The sequence below is a fragment of the Anoplophora glabripennis genome, unplaced genomic scaffold (assembly GCF_000390285.2).
Source record: "Anoplophora glabripennis isolate ALB-LARVAE unplaced genomic scaffold, Agla_2.0 scaffold309, whole genome shotgun sequence".
Taxonomy (NCBI): Eukaryota; Metazoa; Arthropoda; class Insecta; order Coleoptera; family Cerambycidae; genus Anoplophora; species Anoplophora glabripennis.
The window spans coordinates 132,867-159,754 of record NW_019416391.1 but is presented as its reverse complement, the minus strand read 5'-3'; the positions used below and the strand labels follow the sequence as shown (position 1 = coordinate 159,754).

General features: G+C 32.9%; 1 protein-coding gene across 2 annotated transcripts in view; it reads right to left on the bottom strand.

Annotated features, from left to right (window-relative positions):
- Window positions 1–26,888, bottom strand: part of LOC108908576 (polypeptide N-acetylgalactosaminyltransferase 5) — a 77,157-nt gene that overhangs the window by 40,153 nt on the left and 10,116 nt on the right. For both annotated transcript variants that reach the window (XM_018712647.2, XM_018712648.2), the window contains exon 2: window positions 11,751–11,990. In XM_018712647.2, coding sequence (XP_018568163.1) covers window positions 11,751–11,990 — 240 coding nt within the window. The remainder of the gene's footprint in view (window positions 1–11,750; window positions 11,991–26,888) is intronic.

The following is a 26,888-nucleotide window of genomic DNA, read 5'->3' as shown; positions in this document are numbered from 1 at the left end:
CTGTACAGAACAAGGTGAGCCTAAATTTGTAAGGGTAATTTTGGTGCAACATCTGGTGTTCCTCAAGGTTCCGTTTTGAGCCCCTTGCTCTTTAATTTACTTATTAACGACACTGATACAAACGTCTATGTGGACTGTCTACTCTATGCCGATGACATGAAATTGTTCTGTTGTCAATGCCTGGTGTGATTCGAATAAATTGCCGTTGAATGATTCTAAATGTAATGTATTATCTTATTCCCGGAAAAATAAAGTTACACGTTTCAATTTTAATGTGAATGGAGAAGTGTGAATGATATTGTTGATCTGGGTATAAAGTTTGACTCAAAATTCACTTTCGATAGTCATATTGAGAATAGTGGTTCATTTGCTTATAAAAATTTTGGGTTTTTAATTAAGTTTTCTACAAATTTGACGATATCGATTTACTTAACATACTCTACAGTTCATTTGTAAAAAGTAAACTTGAATATGGCTCGCTTATTTAGAATTCAGGTTCCAATAGAACTGAAAATATCCAGCGTTATCTAAAACTTTTAATTTTTAAAGTTGATAACCACCGAATGTCAATTTTTTACAATTAAATTTGAAAATAAAAATATTTTTTTTAACTAGAGGATACTTGGTTTCCCTTCCAAGAAAATGAGCACAAAAATAATGTTTTAGTCATAACCCTAGCCCGGAATAGTCATTTGAAAATGGTCCTTTTTTGTAAAAATGGGTTACATAAATGGAATTTTGCAAAAACTATTTGACCGATCGAGCCCATCTTTTGCACATCTCTTAAGGATATAAAAACTCACAATTTGGGAAAATTTGGTAAGATTTTATTAATTATTTAAAAAGTTATTAACAATTATAGAAAAAGCACTTTTCCCGTTAAATTTTGCAATAAATTTTTTGTTTATAATGGCTGATTTACATTTTGTTAAGTAGCAAGTGCAGGTGAGAAGTGATTGGTTAACGTGTTTTTATGGTGTTGAGTGTTAAGTGTAAACAAAATGTTCACACAGTGGTAAGTGCTTCTTACAAGTCCAAAGTATCGGTACAGAATGGAGGACGAACAACGATTAGAAATATTTTTAAAAAGACAGTCGCAGTCATCGCATCAGAAATCGAACGTGAATTGTTAGTTGAAATCGAAAAACCTAAGAGATTATAGCAAAGAAAATTGATAAGCAGAATACTTCTGTATGGAGGTAGTAATAAGCTTTTCCAGGAACTGATTAATGAGGATCCAACTGAATTTTGTAATTCAATGCGAATGACGGAAGATAAAAATGAGTTACTGACTATTGTTGGACTAACTATAGCAAAATCGGATACATTTATGAGAAGTGCATTATCTTCAAAAATTAAACTACAAATATTTCTGTATATGATTAATAGTGGATGCAGCTTATGCATTCTTTCGCATCTATTTAGAGTATTCAAAGCAACTATATCGTTGATGATTCCTAAAATCTGTGTTGCTATTATAGTTCTTCAGTCCATTTCATGATAGGAAAATCGTCCGTACTTATGTACTTGTCAAAAATAACGGCTTGTCAAACAGTTAAATAGTGTAGTTCGGGAGGACCACGTTTGGGTGGCGATTGCGGGGAGTACGCGGGTGTGCGGGGTTAGCTACTTAACAGAGAAAATAGATCGTGCTTCTATTCACTTTACTTTGCACTCGCACTTCGCACTTGCACTAATCACTTAACAGCGTGAGCGTTTACACTTTGATTTTACTTATCACTTAACACCTGCACTTCTTACCTGCACTTGCTACTTAACAAAATGTTTCTCTAGATCAAATCGTCTGTTTGAACATTTTTTGCTAAGATTAAAAGTTTTTTTACAATAACGCGTAGAACGAAAAATTACGAACTTTTGACCTATTTTTTGATAAAAAACAATGACGCTATATTTTTTTCATGACCCACGAGATGAGACGTCTCTTGTATTATCATTCCCAAGACTTTGCAGCAACAATAAAATCACGCCCAGTAATTAATAAATTTCAAAATGTTTCCTTTCCTGGTCTAATTACCCACGTTAAATTTTCATAGAGGGCTGGAAAATCCACATGGTCCATCTGCCTTTACATGAGAGCAACAAAGTAAAGTAAAGAAATCCGTGCGATAGACAAAGATGGCTATAGTGAAGACGTCTCATAATCTGAATAGTCACCGCTCGTTTTGGGTTAGAAGTGGGAGTGACTATTCAGATTATGAAACGTCTTCAATGTAACCATCCTTGCCTATCGCACGGATTTCTATGACTTACTTTATCGTTCTCACGTAACGGCCGATGTACCATGGGGACTTTCCGAACCTGTATATCATTGCAATTCGAAACTTGACGACATTTTATCTTCCTACTCCACAAACAAATCCTGTGAATTTTTCACTCCTTTACTGTATGTGTCAAAATTATATTACTATCCAGGAACAGCCCGATATATTAGATTTTAATTGTAATATGTGGTAAATATAGTCAATTTTGTCTTTTTCAAGATCGCTTTTTTTTGTAAATTGGTCCTGTACCATGGGGTGGCAGAACTAGATAAATAAATAATTTAGTTTTAATCAAAATCCTCATCTATTCGTTGTTCTACATTTAATAATTTTTGGAACCTTCTAAAATGATACGCCCTTGGATCTACGCGTTGAAAATAAGTCGCTACTTACTATTTTGGCTCTGAGGTTACGTTGGAACCTTTTTACTGTTCACAGCTGTACAACTTAATTTTTAAAATTAATTACTCGATCGCAGTGAGCAACACAAAATTACCCTAACCCGGTTAATCCTCATATCAACGAAGGCCTACAAAATAAATATTAACTACCGACAAATAGTTATACCTACACATATGTAAGTAGTTTTGATAATTTTACCCGTTTTCTACAATTACAAATATATTTAATGAAAGGCAACTGCTGCGTAGTGAAAGCAAGCTGCACACAAGGAAAAATAAATAAAAAGGTCACCTCGCTGCCCGTATAATTATTATTGTCGCAACGACCTCCTATTATGCGAGTTTAATTTTCTAACGCGATATTTTCCAATAGCAGCAAAATCCGCCCGGCATACCGGCTGCGAGTGTTACCGTACGACAGTGAAGAAATTTCCATCAGCACGGTTTCTTTCTCAATACTTAAAGACTTACGTTTCCAAACAATTGCTGAAAGAAGGACGACGTTCCACATACTTAATTCTTCGTAATTCCTAATTTCAACCCAAACCCAACTTGCTTTCCGGTTTATGCCATTTTTAGCGATAAACGCACTACTTTTACCTTGATTTATTTACAACAGTATTTTTGTTCTTAAGTAAGATGTTTGCAAACGACAAAATAGCTCGCCCACAACAATGTTCGCAAAAAAATCCATTAAACAGTCTCTGAACTGAACACCTGAACTAATTGTTAGACATCTGTATGTGTTTTTTTGATAATTGGATGAAATAGTGGCACCGTGTTTAAAATTGGCGCCCAATGTGGGGCTCCAACCTATGATCCAAAGTCATCTTTATCTATTTTACAAACCTATATAAAGTTTTACAGTAATTTTTTGTACAAGCTGACGCATCTACATTGTACAGGGCGTAACTTTAAGTTGAGGTCACTTCCAGGGGTAATTAATACTTCTTTGCATAATTCATTAAATATAATTATTTTGCTGCTTATAAAATGTGTATAATAACAAATAAAAATACTTCCTGATCTGACAGATTTGAATTGTCTTTTAAAATAATTCCAAGTCTTCAATAAAAAAAAACACATTATTTTTTAAAACATTGTGTTTAGTTTGCGAATTTCTAGGTCAACGAATTTTGACGTGGACAATCATCATAAAAATAGACAGAGGGGCATATGGGAAAGTTAAAACACGTACTACTAAAAAGTTATAAAATTCTGAACAAAATTTTGTTTTTTTTTTCTTATTCAGACACTTGGTCAGCCAAATTGCCGATACAAGTCTTAAATCAATCCAAAACAACATAAAACAGTAACAAAATTAAGACGCCAATGATACGCATGAAATGAAAACTATCATATGAGTACTATTTGAAGTCCGATTCTGTATTCTTTAGCGAGAATTGCCGTTCGATCGCATTCGACCAATAGTTCGCAGCTGCGCGTGCTTGATCATTGTTTATACGACTGGAATATGCAAGTTGACTTTACAGCTGATATGAAATGTCAACAGAGTGGTAGACGGGCAAGAACAAAGGGCCAACGTTAATTCGGCGAAACGAGAATACCCGAATAAATATGTCACTGCTTCATTATATTATATTTATTTTAATTTTCAGTTTATCCGTTTACAAGGTGTTTGTAATACGGTAGGTAGTTTGCATAGTGCATTTTATGTTTTATTAAGTTTTATTGTATAGTTAAATTTAAAGTAGTGTTTATTGAAGAGTATTTGTATAGTGTAATTTTATAAGCTTAAATTTCTGTGCGATATGAAAGAAACATGTACATATAAAGATTTGACTGTAGCTCGAGCTCGCGGTTGTTTGAGGCTATTCTAGCCTGTCCAGCGGAGAGGTATGAAAATTATGAAAAAAAAAAATCAGTTTGGACGTCGAAATTCAAGAAAACAAACTTTTGATATGTATTTCTAAAAGACAAAGTTAATGAATTTAGTTGAGACGTTGATCAATAAAATAATTTAGTTCAAGTACATATAATATTTTTTTACAATTTGTTTTATTTTATTATATTATAAACTAAGCTATTTTAATGACCTGTATTACTGTATTTAATATAACGTGACAACAGAAAGTAGGTATTTGTTATACAGATAAACTACTATTTTATGAATAAACTTTTACTTGAACCTACACACCGAGACATATTGTGGCCAGTTGTTGCATTGGAAAGTTCTAATACGCTCGCCCTGCACAAAAATATGTAATTCCCAGATAAGATAAAATCTTGATGCATTTGTGTAACTCGCTAGTATACGTCAAGTCAATTGTTGCTAAAACAATAATTACAGCCGTTATCGCGGTTAAGGTAAAAGGAAGTACCGTTCCGGAGGTTTCCGGTTCCCGTATCCACTTTTGAATGCGAGGTAAATCGTAATGTAATGCAGCTAATTCACGAATTGAAAGAAAGAATACACTGAAATATCATTTTTCGAAAATTCTGGTTCGTAGTTATTATTTCCTCTTATAATATATAAAAAATTAAATACTTTTCTGAATTTTCTAGGTGATTTGAATATTTTCAAAAAATATATTTTCGGGATTTTTGTATCTTCATCATCACTACCTGGGCAGGTCTGTGACAAAAAATTCCGCAAAATAGGTAATAAATTCAACATCACAACAGTTCTCCAGTGTAAATATTAATACTTATATGCGTCCTACTATTTCAAAAAATTGTTTATATAGCAATAAACATTATGTCCCCACTCCCCATCAATAAATTTTAGAATAGACGAGCGCCAAGATTACATTCAAAAAACGAGAATTTGAGACATAAAAAATTCGCGAACGCACAGAGGTAAACGGTCATACAATTTAATTGGGTTCGGCCTAAATTTTAGAGAAAGAAAATCATACTGTTAAAAAAAGAGACTGCGGCTATTTTATTAAACAGTGAAAGATGTGTTACAAATTACTGTGTGAACTTAGATCCCTGTTGGCTATTTAAGATGTAAAAACTTTTTTAAAACGAAGTGTTATTCCAAGTTCTGATAACGCAAATCAGATGCATCTTCAAAGGGGAAACGGTTAATCAAAATTTGAACAGTAAAATATTCACTTTCAAAGTCAATTACTCAACTGTTACTCAATTAATATTCTCGTTCTGCTTACAATAAATGAATCATAATAGGCTCATATTTATTTCAACTTCCAAGAAATGCATAAAATTCTGCTTACTCATTTATACAGGGTGTCTCATAATCAGTGTTTACTAATTTACCACTTGATTCTTTTGCCAAAAATAAGAATATTTTTTCATATAAACATTGGTCGAGAAATGCTTCCTAAGGGAGCTATGCCCCCTAAATGGGGCCTCAAAAAATTCATTTTTTTTTAATATTTCCGAAATGGGTTGAGGGAAAATTATGAATTTTGACACCATGAATGCTCATTAAATGTCAAAACAGATCATCATAAAATTTCCTGAAACACCCTGTATATGTATTCAAACGCTGCTTCATTTAAAATTAATAATTCGTATTATTCATATCTTCATATCATTCATTAATATTCAACTTTTTTGTGGGATTGGGATTTACACAACAATATGGGTTTTATGAACTCCTGTGTTTATTTTTTCCTTTTTTAGTACAGTAAGAGCTTGTTTTTAAAATACTTTTTTTTACTTTTCATTTATTATATTTTTTCTTTTAATCATTAATGTATGTTTAAACATCCATTTTAGCCCCGAACAGTTACAAATATTCTATGCATGAAGCTATTAAATGTTTTTTCATTGCATGTGGTAAAGTAAAAATCAACCGATTTTTGGTAGTTTCAATCTAATTTTTTCAAAAAGCAAACTTTTGGACTATGACCACAGTACTTCTCATGATATGTTAACTTCACTGTTTCTACCCACGGTATTAGAAAAAAAATTAAACGTCCCAGATAAATTAGGAATATGAAGTCACATTCAGTGTGCGATACTATCAACGTCACGATCCTTCATTTTACATCAAATATATACCAACGTCAAACAGCATTTTCAATTTCCGACAACTCGCGTAGTCGAACGGCATCTCTAATATTTTCAAGATAGAGCGAGTTCTTTAGGACTCTATCTACGACCTCTAAATGGGACAAGAAAAATTTCCCTTGCGACTGACGGCAATCAAGAACCTATTAAGAAGATATCGTATCGTTATTTATGATTATTAAGGTCTTAAATATGCGCGAAATGAAGTAAAAGGGTTTATCTTGCCGCTAAAATATTTTTTATGGTAAAAAAAATGGAGAGCGTCGAGTCCTTAAGAATCGTTTAGGAAAAAAAAATGTTGAGCTATTTTTTTCATAGCGACGCGACGCCGACGGCGATGGGAGAAATTATTCCTTGCAACATAAGCAGCTGTCAAAATGGCTCACAGGGAATGAGAACTGAAAACAACTATTAGAGGATTTTGAAAAATTCATACCACAATCCAGCCAAATTTTGAGCACAGTTTGAAGAAATTTCGTATCCCCAGAGGTGCGAACCAGAGTATTTTTTTCTTTTAGGGGGATTGCTAAGACATTCAACAGCTAAATATTGGACAACTTAAAATGGCTACCAGAGGTACGAACTAGAGGTTCGATTTGAAGGTTTGTTCTTGTTAAGACTTCCTAGCAAAATTTTAAGCAATTTGAAACGGTTTCAAGAAATGAAGATTGAAAAAAACTATTAGGAAATTAAAAAAATGTATTTCCAGAATTTTTACCAGTTTCATAAAGTCCTTGCTAAGACTTCCAGCTAAATTTTGAATAACTTAGAAAGCTCTTAGTGATAAAAATTGAGGAAATTATTAGAGAATTTCTGAAAAAAGTTCCCAAATACACTAATGGAAAAAATTAAGGGATCAAAAAAAAATCTAAATTTTTGGCGATTTTTCAAATCGCTGTATCTTTGATAAAAATGGTCGTATTGGAGTAAAAAAAAAGTAAAAAATTTGAAGCTAGAAGTTTCTAATTTTTGGATCTTGCAAAAAAATTTTTATTTTTTTTTTTTTTCATAATTTCAAACGCTTTCTGCAATAAGAATGTAAAAAAAAAATCAGGAAAAAAATGTTTTTTTCATTTCTTTACAGATTATGAGCATTTAAAGGCAAAAAAAAGTGATCCTTTAATTTTTTTAAAAATTCAATCGAATGAAACAAAAAACGGCTTGACGGATCGAATTGAAACTCTATAGGGCATTTAGGGGTACAATGACCTGTAAAAGGCACACTTAACATTAGTCATTTTCCCAATATTCTCAATGTGGCACGTGATTTTCTAGAAGACCCCTAAAAGTCCTAATTTTGACGATTTTTCAATCATGTTAAGGATAAAAAAAAATCTAAAAACAGTGCCAGGACCTTGTAGAGAATTCATTCAACTTTCTGAGACCCACCGTCGATTTTCTGTGCAACCATTGGTTTCTGAGATATCGATGAACAAAGAGAAAATGATCCATTTTCATTCAAAGTCCGATAGCTCAGCGAGAAATGGTCGTATCGAGACCAAAAAGAAAAAAGAAATTGAAGCTAAATGAACAACCTATCTAATCCAAAAATAATTTTTTTTTGCAAGATCCAAAAATTAGAAACTTCAAGCTTCAAATTGCTTTTTTTTACTCCAATACGACCATTTTTATCAAAGATACAGCCATTTGAAAAATCGCCGAAAATTTAGATTTTTTTTGATTCCTTAATTTTTTCCATTAGTGTATGAAACGGTCCACTTTTTCGCTTTTATCTTTAAAATCCTTGCTAAGATATTCCAGCTAAATTTTAAGCGACTTTGGCTTTCACAAAGTGCAATTTGAGGAAGACTAACAGAATATTTAAAAAAAAAATCTCGGGAAATTGTTTTATTCTGAGAGTTCGTTAAAGCTCTTGCTATAAAGACTATACCTACAGCTAAATTTTGGGAAACTTGAAAAAGCTTCCAGGGATGAAGGAAAACTATTAGAAAATTAAACCAAATTGTTTCACTCAAAAATCGCGTCGCAACACTTCCCCTCTGAGAGGTTTTTAAAGGCCTCAATCCTCCCGCTAAACTATAAGTAATATATTTATCTGCATTGTTTAGGTAATAATTCAATATCAATATTGAGCAATATATTAAGAGAATTTGACACATGGGATAATCTAACAATAAGGAATTTTAAGAACTACCCAAAATCAATGACCCTATGCTAGCTCAAAGAAAGCGCCCGAAAAATTCAATTTGTGCAAATAACAGACACGCATTTTTTTATACAAACAAATAAGAAAAGAGGTCTACTTCTAATAATCAAATTTTGCAACTGCCCTTTTTAACTTTTAGAACTAACTTTTTTTTTAAGAACTGCCTTTACGGTTAGAACTAACCCTTAGATTATACGCTGATTTGACAAAGGTTTAAGACATATACGGAACTAAAGAGCACTTAAAGCGACATCTTAAAATATTCTCCGCCTAAAATTAATAAAATACAGAGTCGCGGTCGCTGATATGTATGGAAGCGGTCGATTATCTTCTAAAGTAACAGATCGATCGGGCTTTTTAAAATCTATTACAATAAAGAAAATATACGTAGGATCCCATATTTCAATTAGTCGCGAAATTCTAAACAAAATTCATATAGCACATCGTGTACCGAAATTAACCGTTTACGAGATATCGAACTTAGAAAATCACTATCTTATACCGGCATGTAAACCGACACAATTGTAGGTATTGGTCAGATCAAAATCCACATTAGATGAAGGAAGTTCACACCCAATGACCACAGAAAGTAAATGTTTGGTGTGGTATTATTAGTGGACATGTCATTGGACCCTATATAAACGGAAATTTGACTTCTATAAGTAATTAAAAACCTTATCAATAATTTTTCAAAATTTTTAACTTAACCATATTTTTAATGTAACCACGCCACACATAAATGTAGTTAAAACTTCAAACGGAAATACGGCCCAACAGAAAAAAGGGGTAAGGAATCGAATATAACTAGCTGATTGGTTGAATTAAATGTAGTGTGCTACACTCGAAGTTCTGTGAACGAATGCCCGCACTAGCTCTATCTCTCTCGCACACGTCTGTTCGATTGCCGTTTATATAGGCAAAATGATAGTTGGGTAATCCAGTAGTTTATAAGGTCTATGGTTTCCATACATATCACCGATCTTGTAGATTCTAGTCTTTAGTTGTATTTTAGTATTCTATTTTCCCATTTAGATAGAAAGTTTTGAATAGCAGCACAAAACACGTCTTAAGCCTACATCAGCATATGCAATTTAGTTGCGGCGATTTTGTTGCAGCGAAAAAATTGTATGCTTATATCACAAAATGGTACAGAAATGCTGCAATTTGTTTAATTTGCAGTAGTGTTATCAACAGTGCATTGTTTAACATGTAAAATTTCTTGTAAGTATCTTGTGAACAATTATTTTTTATTCAAACAAAACATTGCAATGGATGAAAATTTAAAAGTAAATTATTGTACACTGAAAGTGGAGGATTTATTTTTCTAATGTGATGTCGTCTACTTTTTATTATGACAAGTTTTTATATGTCAGTGTCATTAGTAATTTGCTTGGTAATTCAAGATACCGCGTTTAACGGAACCAGAGAAAGTGAGAGCTATAACTTTACTTCAGAATGATTGGTCATTGCGGATGATCTGCATGTATGCAAGAACAGTATATTTAAACTCAAAGAAAAATGGATTACGAAGGGTCACGTACGTTATGTTCACGGAGTTGGACGTCGAAAAGTAAGCACCACCTAAGAATAAATCCTTTTGACATGGCAGTAGCGGCTTCCTTTGAGACGAATTTTCCTGGATCAGTGCGAACTGCAAGGAAGCGGGTGAAAGATTCGGTGCTGAAGAATTATGTGGCCGCAAATACAGTTGCTTTGACACCCCAGTATAAAGTTAGAGTTTGCAAGACAATTTGTAGGAAGCCCAGACAACTTCTGGGAGAATATTATATTTTCGAACGAAAAAAGTTTTCAGTCTTGCTCCGATGCTTCTGTCCATGTCTACCCACCAGATATTATAAGGTATTCGGAGCCTTATATGAAACCCACACAGCGCAGCGATGGATTCTCCATTAACGTTTGAGCTTGGATAAGCTGCCAAAGTCCTGATGTTTGTTGTGATTATGCTGTATCCTCAGAATTTCACTTTCAAGCAGGATAATTAATTGTCGTCAGAATGGTTCATTGATAACAACATCGATGTTTTACCTTGGCCCTCAAAGTCCTGGGGATATATGGTGAAAAAAATTTACGGCAGAAACTTCCGTCCAGTTAACGTCGAAGAACTTTGGGAGGCAATTGAAAACGCATGGGATAACATCACTGAGGATAATAACAAGAACATTAATTTTATGAATGCCATGTAGATTGCAGTGTTATAGACAAAAATTGTGCTGGACAAAATACTAACTTTACGAATCGCGTTTTTTTGACGACGAAAAGTGTTTCATTTTTAGATCTCGTTGACGGCGAATGAATGGCCGTTAGAATGTATAATATATTTAGTATTGGAAAAATAAATAATTTGCTACCTAATTTGGATTTGTTTTGCTCACTAGAACTAGTATGATAGACACACATTAAATTTGACATAATGACAGCCGATTTGAACCTCACATTTTCAAGTCAGCTTCACAAAGGCCAATTATAGACAATTTGCTTGTAAGAGTCGTCCACTTTCAAAGGGGCGGCACTGTACCTATTAGTGGCTTCAACGGTATTACTAACAAAACAACAGCCATGACCAACAGCCAACAATAACTAGATTGGTAATAAACACATTTCCATAAAAGCAACTAGAATCCCTGCAATTTTGTTGCACGGAATAGAGCATGTTCTAATTCACGCAATTCAATTGCCGCGACAGAATTGCATAGTCAGATAAGAAAAATGTCGTGGATTCTATGGCAGCGACCAAATCCTTGCAACAAAATTGCATTACAGGCTTTAGACATCGATGACCATACCATATCAAAGACTTTTTTATAATCAATCAATCATGTATGTTACATGTAAGTTTTGTTGACGATATTATTATTGTTATTATCATTAAAAACTCACCCCTCCAGCCTGACGTCAGTCAGCGACCTGTTCAACGAGATCATGTCGCTGGCCATAAGGTTGAACTGGTTCAGCTTGAACTTCTCCTTCATGAGGGCCTCCTGATCCGAGGGGATGTGGACGGCCTTGCCCTTCTCTCCCACGGCGTTGGGTGCGGGGAGCACCGGGGGCGCAGGCCGCCACCTCCGCAGGTCGCCCGGCTTGTATGTAGCGGAGACGCCGCCTCCTGTATCGCCGGCCCTGCAATAAGAAGATAAGAGATTAATTTGGGGAGACGACGACGGTGCACGTAATATTTTTTTGCTGCATTCGAACACCACTAACTCTTAACGAGGTTTGTTTCTTGTTGCTTTCGTTGCCGTTTCGGCACGGAATTTTCCACGTCTGTAACAATTTGGGATGCACCAAGATATCGACCGATACCGACACTTGTATTTAAGTAATGCCTAATTTTTTTTCCCCTAAAACGACATCTAAAGGCTCTAGAATCCTTCATAGTCCAGTCACTGAAGGCGAAAATAAAGTAAAAGCTCCCAATTTTTTCGGATAGCACGGATTTTCCTGAAAATTTGCATATAAACTCATCTGACCCCCCACTTCAAAAGTTATATTGTCTATATAAATGTGTGCTTTTTCTATTTAGGGGTGAAAATTACCCTTGTGCGAAGAAAATGCGAAAATCACAGATTTACGTATTTTAAAGATTCAATTCATGTTCAAATATGTTGGATAAAGTTCCTTTCATGTTTTTTAATATAATTTTTGAAATTTAATTACTTTTCAACCCTTAAAAATCCTTAAAAACTAACCTTCCATGGCAATAAAAATAGAAAAAAGTTTTTAACAGTTTAAAATATTCTTCTGGTGCATTCACAATGTATTGCATTTGTTCTGTTATTCTTTAGACTCAAATTTTGTCCAACAAAAATTAAAAAAAAGCAAATTGTTCAGTAAGAAAAAACCTACAATTTTTTATTCTATCATTTCTTTTATAACTGTTTTAAAAAATTGAAAAATTTTATTCAAAAGTAACTGAATTTTTTTTTAAATTTAGGCTTCTGAAATCGTTCAAATTACCAGAATCTACTGTTAATACATAAATAAAGTAAATTGCAGAAGGAATACGTTTAATTTTTTTCCGTCAAGTCATTAATTTTAATACCGATTTTTTTTTCTCAAAAATCAAGACAACCATTTTATTTTGATTGTAACTTCATTAGTTTTCATGCTAACGACTTCTACCACCACTCAAATTAAAGGTCTTTTCAAGAACTTTAATAGGTGTTATATAAGTTTTCCTCGAAAAACCTTTAATTTTTCCGCTACAAGACGTTGAACGTTTCGATTATAGCTATCTTCGAAATTGACTTCAACTTCTAGAAGTCATAACTCGGGTTCTATACCATCTACAAAAATAAAAAAAGCAATCTCTTTGCTATTTAATTACCTTCATTTTTGCTTATGATAATTTTTTTGATAAAACTTGTAGTTATTGAGATATTCGCGAAAAATGGCTCAAAAACACGCATTTCTTGGGCTAAAAACGAACATGTTTAGGCGCAAATAACTCAAAAAGTGTTGACTGTACAAAAAATTCTTATAGAACATTTTTTGCTTAGAATTCGTCCCTCTATCGAATCGTGAGGTTATTTTTAATAAAAAAAATCCCACCCTCCAGAAGGTGTGGCATCCACCCCTAGGGTAAAAGTACACATCGGCACTATATAACTTTTGTTTCTTGGGTTATTCCCTAGCTACAGTTCAAATTTCACGTCAATCCATTCCATCCGAGAAAATTGGTAGCCAAATTCCTTCAATGACTGGACTATCAAAGACTAAACGTGAAACGCATATTTTTTAAACTACGACGATGTTTTGATGAACTACCATTTTTTTCTCTTTGAATACAATATTGCCAGAAGTATAGAACTTTTCTTATAACTACAGATCTCTAATTAGTTGAACAAAATAACCAAAATAATTAGCTTTTGTCTACGGTCTATTGCTGACGAGATTCTAATATTGTCATGGTTTTTCGGTCTTTTAATCATTCTACCAAGAAATTAAAAACTCGAGAATCACGAAAGATTTGATCGGAAATGGTCTCTATCCAAATACGCACAATAATATTGTATGTAATGTCAAGCAGCTGCTATCTTCTTATGAAAAAGGTTACTTTTCTTTCTTGCCCTAAAACAATTCGAAAGGTCGTAACAATTCGTAAACTGTAAAAGGAAGAGTAATATATGACGGCAATATTAGATTTTCTTTGCATATTGTTTTCTTATCGCCAAAATGACAGTTATTAAAATAAGCAACATATCAAAATTTCACTGTCATTTTGCAATTTCAGTTTTTCCACGCATATAGAGTAATTTGTTTTCCTACCACCAAAATCACTCAGTAACAGCCACTTAACAATGCAGAACTTCATTAAATTGTAAAGGAAATATAGGCTATTGATTATAGTAGTAGACGTTCAAGATATTTTATTATATGAATCGTTCAAATGGTCATTTTAGATGAAAAAACCGCGGAGTGCTATTAAATTAGAGGGTGGAAATAGGAGATAGGGGTGAAAATGCACCCCTCTCAGTTTTTTAATTGTAGCTCGAAAACAAAGCAAAATTTCGCTATAGTTCATAGGAAAAATTTTGTAGAGAATTGAATTTCCCATCGAAATGGCTTATTTAAAAAATGTAAAAGGAAAATTTTATGCAAGAAAACGTTAATAAAGAATTTTTAAAAAAGCAAAAATTCGATTTTATTTTTTCTTACTTTTTTGCCTCTAATTTATTTTGAGTAACGATAGGTATAGGCATTGCTTCATAAAAAAAAGTAGATAAAGTTTCCTTCAAAATAAGAGGTTGTAAAGTATTTTTGGATGAAAATTGACTGACCGTTCAAACTTACAGTAATTAGCCAATTTTTCGATTTTCATCACGTTTACCCTTATATGTTTTAATTTTCATTTTTTTGCAAAAAAAGGAAGGAAATAAGACGTTTAAGGATTTTCATCACATGACTTGTTCGAAGGGTAATTAAAAATGAAAAAACCGCGCTATTAAATTAGAGGGTTGAAATTGAAGATAGGGGTGAAAATAAACTTTAGCAGTTTTTTAAATATAGCGCGAAACGAAACAAAATTTCGGTATAGTTCATAGGAAAAATTTTGTAGATAATTGAATTTCCCATCGAAATGGCTTATTTAAAAAATTTAAAAGAAAAATTTTATGCAAAAAAATCGTTAATAAACAATTTAAAAAATAGCAAAAATAAGATTTTTTTATTTTTTTTTACTTTTTTGACTAAGTTGTGAAAATCTTTATTTATTAACAAATAAAACTTTTGAATTATTAAGTAAAGAACCAATTTGTTGTAAAAATAATAAGAATTATAATCATTATTATGTTAAAAACGACGAAAATCTAAAAAGTATTTAAGTTTGACCAGTTATCTCAGTCAATATTAGTCCAAAAACGTTTGAAAAAGCATCATTTTGAAGGGAATCTCATCTATTTTTTTTTGTACAGCAATTCTCTTTGCCTACTTCTTCTAAAAAAAAAGTTAGTCAAAAAATTAAAAAAAAATCAAAAAATCTTATTTGCTTTCTTACTTGCTTTACTTCGAGGGTTGCTTTCGCTGTACAGCAAGAATAAAACGCTCTCACCACGGTAATAATAAAGTATTTTATTGGAAATTAAGTTGTATAGAAAAAGACGTGTTGACGAGGTGAGTGTTCGTTGGAGAGTCCCTTTGTGTGGAGTCGGTCGCAGGTATATGAGTACGCATCTGGTCGCCGGCGCCAGTCCGCCGTAGACTCTTCCTGGAACGCTGGTGCGTCCAGCGGCGTCCTGCTGGCGCTCTTGACGTAACGCTTAAAAATGGGTCACTTGCGGCATGTGTACCCACACAGCGTTGCCAGATTTTTTTCGGGCAAAGCGGGATTTAGAAACTTTTTGAACAAAAAAGCGGGATTCTTTCATACTACGGGTTTGCATAATTGATGGCTAGAAAAAAAAGGTCTCAGGATATCTGAGAAACAAATTGTCCTCAAAATAAATCGATGTCTAAAAAAAAAAAGGAGAAAATAATTGACGCCTAAAGAAAAAAAACCAGAGCGGGAAAAGCGGGACATTTAATTTTGGCTTAAAAAGCGGGACGTCCCGCCAAAATCGGGACGTCTGGCAACGCTGACCCACAACTTGCTCTATGGATTTTTGGCTAATTTGAACTGAATGTGATTGATTTGTTAGTACTTGTTTGCAGTTCAACGTAAATTAAAGCCAAAAACAAGAAAGTACCCTATTTAACCGAGACACATCGTATCGAAGTTTTAATGATGTTCGAATATGCGGACAGAAGTCGAACACAGAATATGAGGACAGAAGTTGCTCGTTTGTTTGCTGAAGGTCATCCAGAAATGCCTCCAATTAATCGAAGTACGATTAGAAAAATCGAAACTCGATGTCGGGAGTTGGACCATGTGAGGGATGCTCCTCGACGAAGGCCTTTAAAAATCGAGGAAGAAACCCGGTAGAACATGTTGGAAGTTGAAGAAAATCCTGTTACTCCAACTACGTAAATAGCTCGCTTTCAGAGTCATACAAGGGTTTTAAAAATTCTGAAAGAAGCCCACAAGCACCCATATAAGATACAAAACCTGCACGAGCTTAACGAAGATGATCCTGATCCTCGATTTTTACGAACCAATTATGGCTTCTATCGATGGGGACAAATTGCTCTGGAAAGGGTGTTGTTTTCTGATGAAGCTACGTTCACAATCCATGGGCACGTCAATCAGCACAACTGTTGTTATTGGGCTGACGAAAATGTCCACTGGATGCATAAATGCTATACTCAAAGGCCTCAAAAAACAAACGTCTGGGTTGGTATTATCGGGGGTTCGCATAGTAGGTCCTGTATTTTTCAATGAAAATGTAACCGGAAAAACATACCCAACTATGCTCTAAGATGATCTGGTTCCTGCTTTAGCGGTTTTATTTCCCAATAATTTGGACCCCAATTTATTTGACCAACGGATATGGTTTCAACAAGACGGGGCACTACCATATTTTATTCAAAATGTACAGATCCACCTCAACAAAGTATTTCCGAATAGACGGATTGGAAGAAGAGGTCCACATGAGTGGCCAGCAGGATCACCCGATCTTACTCCCTTAGGTTTTTTGTGGGGATATCTAAAAAGCAAGGAACCTAACGACATCGCCGAGCTTCAGCCAAGAATCAGGGGCGACATTAGGCAAGTAACGCCGGAAGTGTTATAAAATGCTTTTTGTTATCGATTAAGGCATTGCCAAAAACAAGGTGGAAAGCACTTTAAAAATTTTTTGCATTAAAGTAGTTTCAGTAAACATTTCCTTATTTTATTTTTTCCATTTAAACAAACAGTTGGGGGTTGCTGCAACCCCCTAACATAATTGAAAAAATAAACAAACCTTTGTAATACGCCCCATTGAAAATTAAAATTGACGTGTCTCCGGAATTTCGCGGCAAACCTTTATTTATTAAGTTACAGAATTTGTTCCAGTTAAACTTCCCACTCTGTAGAAACATTAATTATTGAGCTATCTCCGGTTGTACCCCATATAATAAAGCAATCTTCTGTCAACCCGAGTTTTTTTCCCGAACAAACTAACAATGGCGAACCAATAAACCCACAAAATATAATTCCAAATTACCGCGATCTCCCCACAGACTGCGGTCGGTGCTTTTCAAGCCTATTGACTTTGCACGAAAAACTAAACAAGCGATCTTGAGTGCAGGTGGTTTTTACTGCTCTTCTTGGCATAATAAGCTGCCTCCTGTGATAAAAGCGGATGCTCAGTCAACCGTAACGAACGGAGCGACTTACTGCACATAAAGAGTCCCTAATAGATGCTAAAGCTTTTCGGTCCTTGTATAAATAGATACATACATTTTACATTTCGGTCCCGAGGGTATAAATCAACATGACTGGGGAGTTAGGTATAGATTTATTAGAGATGCTAAATGACCCGACGGACGTTGTCCTGTCCAAATTTCAATGAATTTGCTTGTGATCATTTTGTGAATTTGTGAAAAGTTATTGCGAATGTGTAAACAAAGTAAATATGCCGTTCCTATCATCAGTTATGATCAAAAGTGCAACAAAAATTATGATTTTTGTATTTCTGCCAAATTTTCCGACTTTCATTTGTAATTGTCCCGAATTTTCTTTCCTGAAAACTTTTCCAGGACCAAAATGAACAAAACAAAAGAAGAATTACGCACATCCATCGTTTGAAGCACTTTCAGTTTTTCCCGAATTTTCCAATTTTCCAGACAACTTTTCCAATTTTTCTTTCCCTAAAGACCTTATTCGGACTATTACAAACATTTTAAAAGAAAAATTAGCCAAATCGGTCCAGCCCTTGTCAAGTAACGCTCTTACCAACAAACAACATTTAATTTTTATTTATTGTATAGATAGTCCAAGCATTATAGAGAAATGCTTACAGAAATTATAGATAGTCCAAGCATTATAGAGAAATGCTTACAGAAATTATTACCTGGACAAAAAAAATATGACCGTATAGTAAATTAAATTTTAAATTGAGTTTCTTATTCTTTAAACTCTATCCAATATGGCGAACATGGTTAAAAAAAATCGCAAAGTTGAAAAAAACGGTTTTTCTAAAATAACTAAAAAAATATAGCACGGATTGAAAAATTTTAAATGAGAAAGTTGTAAGTTTTAAAAAGATCTATCGACTGATTTTTTGAAAGTATCGATTGCTTTGTTACTTTTCGAGATACATCGAAAAAAACGTTAAAAATTTTCTCTTTTCTCTTCTTCTATAACTCGTTTACATTTACTTGCCCATATTTGCTATTTACTGCAAGCATAGCCCGCGGCAACCCAAAAAAGTACATTTTTGAAAAATTTAAAAATATTAATTATTTTTCGAGATATATCGATTTTTTGAAAATACCCAAAAAAGTGCACATTTTTCAGTCATTTTTTGATCCTTAAAATTAATAAAATCGTCAACATTTTTTAACAGCATGATAATATAACTCTTTACGAAGAAAATAAACCGAAAATCGTTACTGTAGGGCTATCCGCTGAGAAGATCTAGCCAATTTTCGAGAGCGCCTTTTTTCAAAAAATCGATAAATCTCGAAAAATAATTAATATTTTTAAATTTTTCAAAAATGTACTTTTTTGGCTTGCCGCGGGCTATGCTTGCAGTAAATATCAAATATGGGCACGTAAATGTAAACGAGTTATAGAAGAAGAGAAAAGAGAAGATTTTTAACGGTTTTTTCGATTTATCTCGAAAAGTAACAAAGCAATCGATACTTTCAAAAAATCAGTCGATAGATCTTTTTAAAACCTACAACTTTCTCATTTAAAATTTTTCAATCCGTGATATATTTTTTTAGTTATCTTAGAAAAACCGTTTTTTTCAACTTTGCGATTTTTTTTAACCATGTTCGCCATATTGGATCGAGTTTAAAGAACAAGAAACTCAATTTAAAATTTAATTTTCTATACGGTCATATTTTTTTTGTCCAGGTAATAATTTATGCAAATTTAACATTAATCCGTGACAGAATGCTTGGACTAAGAAGATATTAGGCAGTATTCACTGTCGAAGCATTATTGAAATTGTTACTACACAATTGCAGTTAAATTTTGATACTAATTTTGGTAACAATCTCGGTAACAATATGATTTGAAATACCATCCTCATAATCGACTTAAGGATTGCGTTTGTATGCGCAATTTTTTGTCCAGCATTTTAGAAAATCTAAGTAAATTAGAAACAACCAGTTATAAATATAAATGTTCTTCAGGGTATAATGCGATATATTCAAAATAAGGAAAAATATTACCATATATTTATCTCGTACGTTTATCTTAAATTTTCTTGAATTTTGCACGCCTGTTAAACATACAGAAAATCGCGTACGGTACTATAAACATAATCACATCCTGTAGAATGTTTTTATGAAACTATTAACACATGCATTAATCACAATTATTGAGTATCTTTACAAATTTGCTCGACACAGCAGGAAAGGTACACAGTCTGATGTTTACATGTTCTCCGTGATCTTTCAATGCGAAAAATTAAAGGAAGTTGCTCTAGTATAGCGTTACGCTTCGTCACTTCCTGGTTGGATCTACTTGTTCTATTGTTTTACTAAAAGTGCGATTTATTGTCTATAAAATCTATAAAACGCCAGTCCTAAGCAAATTTGCAAAATGATTTTTATCCGATTTCTTAGTTTGCTCTTACGTTGAAATTTGGTTAAAAAAATATTTCATTTAGTTATCGAAAACAGATATTTTGGATTTTTTAGTTGATTACTCATGAAAATTTAAGAATTTGTTTCTTTTACCCTTTTAAAATTTTATTTAAATAAAATGTTACACCATTTATCTTTGTTAAAAATTCCAATGTTTGTCCTTCTGGAAATTTATTACAGGAAAATATGTCTAAATACGTAAAAGACTTTCTTACTTTTCAAAATATCGAAAGTATAATGAAATTACAAAAGAAAACGTGAAAAGTCAATAAAGGAGTATTTTTGGGGGTCTGGCGATGACATTCACAGACTTTTGCTTACACCATTCGAAAGAGTGGAAAAAAATAAGTTGATTTAAAAAAAAAGCATACCGATAGCTGCTTTCCAAGTGCCATAATCCATTTGTTAAGTAAGAATTTTGAAAAGCCGAGCGCAGCATGGGCACTATGACGTCACAGCGCTCCCCTCTCCTGGCTATTTAACGTATAAAGGAAGGTTTCTACTTTACAACAAAGCTCAAGTTGATTACAAAATATTAAATAGAACAGCCAGAATACCGTTTTTAAGAAAATAAATTCTCTGGGCTCTATTGGCCCATAAAATTCGAGTTAGGCCCAATTTTTGAAACAGGCATATGTTTTGTCTAATTCGCCCGAATAGATGGACTTTTGAAACTTAAATCAATGCTCTTCCAAGGCATTTTGGTATGTTTGAAAGTTTTTTATATTCACTAAGAAGTATTAATTCGAAAAAGTAAAAAAAAAATACTTTTTTCTGCTGTTTTGGAAAATCAACGAGTATTTTGCATTTATGGCGAAAAGTACTAATGTTTGTAGGATTTTTTTAGCTCAATACATGCCTATGAGGTCTGTAAATTTTGAAATCGATCGTTTGAACCGTTTTTCTTTCCTGAATCGTCAGTTTTATAAAAAATTAAAGAAGCAGGTTTATTGGTTCTTAAACACCATTTAATGATGATTAAGATGAAAAAAATGCAAAATTTTGGAAAAAATTAAACTGTTATCAAAGTATTTCAAAATTTTATTGCGTTACCTTTTCACAATTTCACATTGAATATTTCAAATGTGGAAATTTAAAAAGAAAAAATTGAAATTTTAAAATTGACAGGCCTCATGGGCATGTAGTGAACTAAAAACATTGGTACTCTTCGCAATATTTGCAAAGTAGTCGCTGCTTTTCCAAAACAGCAGAAAAATTCATTTTTTGCACTTTTTCAAATTAATACTGAGTATAAAAATTTGTTTTGAAGATGATTGATTCAAGGTTCCAAAATCTACGACATCGATGATCAAAAAAAAAAATTAACCGTACACAAAAATAAAAATAAATTGAAGCTGAGGAATCAGGCTAAATGACCTGATTAAACCAGAAAATAATGTGTAATTTTGAAAAAAAAAAATTTGTTTTGCCTTGCATTCTTTCGTTTGCGCCGAAAGATTACAAAACTAGAAACTTCAAGCTTAGTTGCTTTTTTTTCTCGATACGACCATTTTCACGAAGTTACAGCCTTTTAAAAATCATTAAAATAAATTGGAAATTTTTCTGCTTCTTTAATATTTTTCCTGAGTGTATATAAAACTATACAAAGTGTTCCATTTGAGAAAACATGCGCCTATATTTCCGAAGATGTTTTTGTAACAGAATTAAAATATTTTTAAAGTTTCTTTATCTTTTTCGTTTTTGAAAAAATAACGGTGAAAGCCGGGTAAGAGGAGCAACCTTCGGGCGGCCACCCTGTACACATCTCTATCCGATTCCATGCTGTGATTCATTTAATTATTTCTAACCCTTACATTTAACAATGGACATGACATCCCTCACAAACAACTTATTACGTAAGACAAATGGGAACCCTAAGGGAGGAGGACGATCCATCAAATTAAGTGAACTCGGAAAACAAAAAATGGCTCTTCCATTTTATTAATGAGGACCGTCTGGGAAGGAAAAAGTGGCAGGATGATTAGATTACGCCCAATCCATTTCCAGGGTTTGTTCGGGATGGTATTTGTTTATTCGGTTCGGTGTCAAATTCCATTAGTTGTAACGGGCTACGTTCGTTACGGGATACATTTTTTCTATAAAAGGAGAACACGGAAAGGCACCGGCTAAAAGTAAAGTTGCTTAATTTTACTTGCGGAACCAAAAGTTAAAATACTTTAATAAAAATGGCAGGGAATTGAGTTAAATGCAACAGATATAACACTACACCTTTTCCAAATGTATTTCAGAAAAAATATATAAAATTACACATGGCGGTTATTACAAAATGAATGACTATCACTGAAATTAGAAATGTACATTAATCTTCAATATGCTTCAAGCAAATATTATAAATTGTCTAGCATAAATGTATTCGACTACATACAAGTTTTAAAGAGCAGTCGTTACGTAAAAAGCACTAAAACGAGGAAGTTGTTGTTTGCAAATACTTATACCTGCATGTGCTAATAAGAGATATCTCATTAAATATCTACATAATTTGTCACCATACAGTAATAAAAGTTGAAACAATGAAGATATTCTCTGAAAAGCGCTTCCTGAAAAACAATTTACGCTTTCTGAAATACATATACATTTTCTGAATTAGAACTGACTATTCTAAAATAGAGTTGACGTTTTCTGAAATTGAATTCTGAAATATCCATAATTAAAAATGTCATACTAACACGTGTCGAAAATGAGAAATGAATTTAGGAACATTTTCTATATAAACAATTGCCCACTAGTCCACCTAGTCTTCGTTTTTTAAAAAAACTATCTTTTGAAAAAATTAAGATACTGAAACGGAATATTTTATACATGGTGTCTCAAACTCGATAGTATAGGCCTACTGTGAGGATACAAAAATGTTAAATAAAATTTGGAATACGTGGTACTAAATGGGATGAGGTAAGCTCCATTTTCAATCGATAGTATTATCTTTGGGATTTGACAGAAACGACTAATGGCATCATCAATTACATTTTTTCCAGAAACATACCCAAATTTTTTTCCTGTTAAGAAGCTCTCTTTTTTCTCATAAACTTTTATTGTAAATGGAGAAATTTTTCTGTATTCCCGTTTAAAAGTTATAAGCAATATCGTCCCAAAGAATCTCAAAAGAAATATCCTCGGAAATACTTAAGTGACATTAGCGGTGGAAGGATCAAGTAGTTGTTGGAAAATAATTGAATGTTCGTTGTTTAAAGTGCATAAATGTCATTAAGAATAAATAAAAGGATTAAACTCCATAATTTGAACAAAAATGATCTCATTCTGCATTTCAAAAATGACAAAGCAAAATTCCAATATAACTGTTCAAAATATAACCAGCATACCTCACAATTTTTTCATGATGAATGGCATGTTATTCATGTACAGAAAATTTCGTTAATTTATTCAAAAGATATTTAGAGAGATAACACTAATTCCTCGACTAATTCCAACACTATCTCAAAAACAAAGGCTCCAACAACAAATGTCTACACAAGGAAATATTTTTAACTTTGGTCGAGAAAAACGGCGTTTAACTTTTAACTTTACATTTCAACACGAAATCTTTTTAATAAATTTACTTTTTTTTTGGTATAATTTACGTACATTTAAAAAGATTTGTTACTAATTCTTTTAATTCTTCTGGATTATAAGGAAGCTCGGGCCTGAATCATAAATCTTCAAAACTAGTAAATAAACTAACGATTGGAAAACACCGGCTCTAGGTACTTAAAAAAACATAATTTACAACAACTTTTCCCAGAAGGCGGTGATAGTACTATCTACGAGAAAAACGGTGTTTAACTTTTAACTTTACATTTCAGCACGAAATCTTTTTAATAAATTTACTATTTTTTTTTTTTTGGTATAATTTACGTACATTTAAAAAGATTTGTTACTAATTCTTTTAATTCTTCTGGATTATAAGGAAGCTCGAGCTGAATCATAAATCTTAAAAAACTAGTAAACAAACTAACGATTGGAAAACACCGGCTTTAGGTACTTAAAAAAAACATAATTTACAACAACTTTTCCAAGAAGGCGGTGATAGTACTATCTACAGTTACGTCAGTTTTCCGCTTAACTTTTATTTATCTTATAAAATGGTGATTAAACTTGTTTATTTCTGGGACAAAGCCTTTCACAATAAAAATATAAAACCCCATGGAAAGCGAAGTATAATCCTACATGGAAGCAACCAAGATTGTAATAAATACGTTTGTTTTGATAAAGAACAACAAAATAATCAAAGATCCTAGGTTTTATCTCTAGGGTTTATCTATTTGCACATTAATTTCATTGTGAAATTTTAAGTAGAACGTTTTATTAAAATTATGGGAAGAATTTTATCAAATTTAATTCCGCCAATATTTTTAATGCAGTAGTATTCAATTAAGTTCATTATTAAAGGATTAGGAATAGATTTAAGAACAAATACTCGTATATCAATTAGGCAATGTGGGAATCTATAACAAACATCTACTATAGCAGTCTATAATAAAAAAATAAAAATATATTAGTGTTAGTTTTTTTTGATGAAGAACAATTAGATCAGCCTTTCCAACAAAATAGGTATTGCATTTTAAATTTCAAGTTTTCTCGTAAATTCAATATTGCACTCTAGTGCACTCTCGATCTCGTTTCATGCACCTGAATGAATGAAATAATTACCCGAGGGGGGAACCGTAGGGGTAATTTAGTGTGCATGGTTATTCACGTAACATTACATCCCCCTTAACTTTTTTACGTTTGTCCATAGAAAACAAAAATACGGTGTATTTTTGTAACTTCAAAACTGCACTTAGAAAAACAATGGAACAATACATTTCGAATATATAAGCCAAACTTACCTATATATCTGTTTGACAGGTCTATCTCTAATAATAATCGTTTCGATCCAGCCCCAAAGTGTAATAGATCTAACTTGCCTGGACTATAATCATTCCCGCCGCGTTTACTAATTGTCACATTTTTATCAAAAGGATTTGACCGCTCCATTTCAGTCACCGCAGGCTCAATATTATCTGACTGATCCATTAAAACAGCATGATGCGACGTACTACTAGAACCTTGAGTTAAATTGTCATTGTAAAGAATCCTGTTTAGTATTAAGCTATTATGAAGTACGGAATGGACTGTAACTAATAATGGAGACAAGAGAGACAGAGAAAAAAAAAAGGAAACTATGTATAAACTTACCAAATGATGTTGATGATGATGTCACACTATTAGGGGTAAAAGGATACTAGAGAGTAAGGATTGGGAGGATGTTGGCTACCGTATGCACTATTTGTTGATCACTATTGAAGTAAAAAAAAACTACTATTGTTTGCAATTAAAAATGGTCTCAATATTTGTACCGATTCGTTCGAACTCTATCACACGTCTCTTTTTTGCGTTTTTTTTTTTTAATTCAGACTGCTTCGTGGCTACAAAACAGCACACACAGCGGTATCTATTTCTGGGAGTCCAAACCATCAAAGGATTTCTATTGTTTGAATCCATTTTTGGCTTAAACAAATCCTGTTGGCTATTTCATTTTTGTTACTTCAAGTGTCTGCAACATAACTTTCTGCAATTGTGGCTGATTTCCACCCACCATGTTTCTTGATTGCTAATACAGCAACTCCTGTATTAGCCAGTAACGTTGCAGATGTTCTTCGGAATGAATGGTCTGTATATGTTTCAGGATGTTCTAGTTTCAAAAACTGTGCAATATTATTGGGAATCATAGAAAGGGTATTCTTGCCGACTGGTTGGTTGTAACATCTACCTGCTTGATAGCGCATAAAAAATAGTGATATTTCAGTTTTAATTTCCAATCTAATTTTGATATATTTCTTGAGGATTCCCATACGAGAAGTAATTGTAAACGTATGTGACATACCATTTTTAGAATCTGGAATTGTAATTACAATATCATCGAAATTTTTGAAATTGACGTCCAAAGTAAGTTTGCATAACTCATCAGAACGGCATGTTCCTGCAATGTGTAAGACCGTCACTACCTTCATTATTATGTGTTATGGGGTGCCCGAACGAGAAAATCTTTGACTTATTCTCTTGTAAAAACGTTTGACTTTTTAGGTGTATAGCCGTCATTCTTATGTTTCAAAAATGCTCTAAAATTTCTATACTATTTGAAAATCATTCATTTAGAAATAATAATTCAAAACCAGCAAAATTAAAATTTATGTAGCTTCGTTTATAAATATCTTAGAAACGACAAAATCCAAACAACCAAGGCGACTTTGCAAAATTTCGAATAATGTCAAAACCATAAAGAACTGTGGGAGCGGAATATTATACACCAGTACACCACGCAGCAGTTAAGTATAATTTACCACACTCGGACTGTATTGACAGCCCTCGCTCCGCTCGGAAGCAAAATCGTCCTCAACTGGTAAATTGCCTCCTTTATGGTGTAAATAATAACAATATTGTCAGTATCGATCATAGATCTATGAAACCTTATATTATTTATTTACTATCTAAAGGAAACACAGATCTAATAAAAATATCTGAAATGCAACCTTCAATTGTTTCTGAAAGCACAGTTTTGAAACAACAAGAAAATTTCCCACATTTGACTTGTATATTTTTTAAATAGGAAGGTAGGAAAGTAGTAGTAGATTTTTATTATTTGAGTAATACTTGAATAATTAATTATGTAGGTGAGGACTGAGGATTTTAGTGTACAAATTTTGATAAGCTGTCTCCCCCTCGCAATTACATTTATAAGTTTTATAAATATTCAGAAATCAACGAGGAATTAAATATGTAAAACTACATACATTTTGTTATTGACGCATTTTTCACCTCAAAACCAGAAGTTTATTTACATTC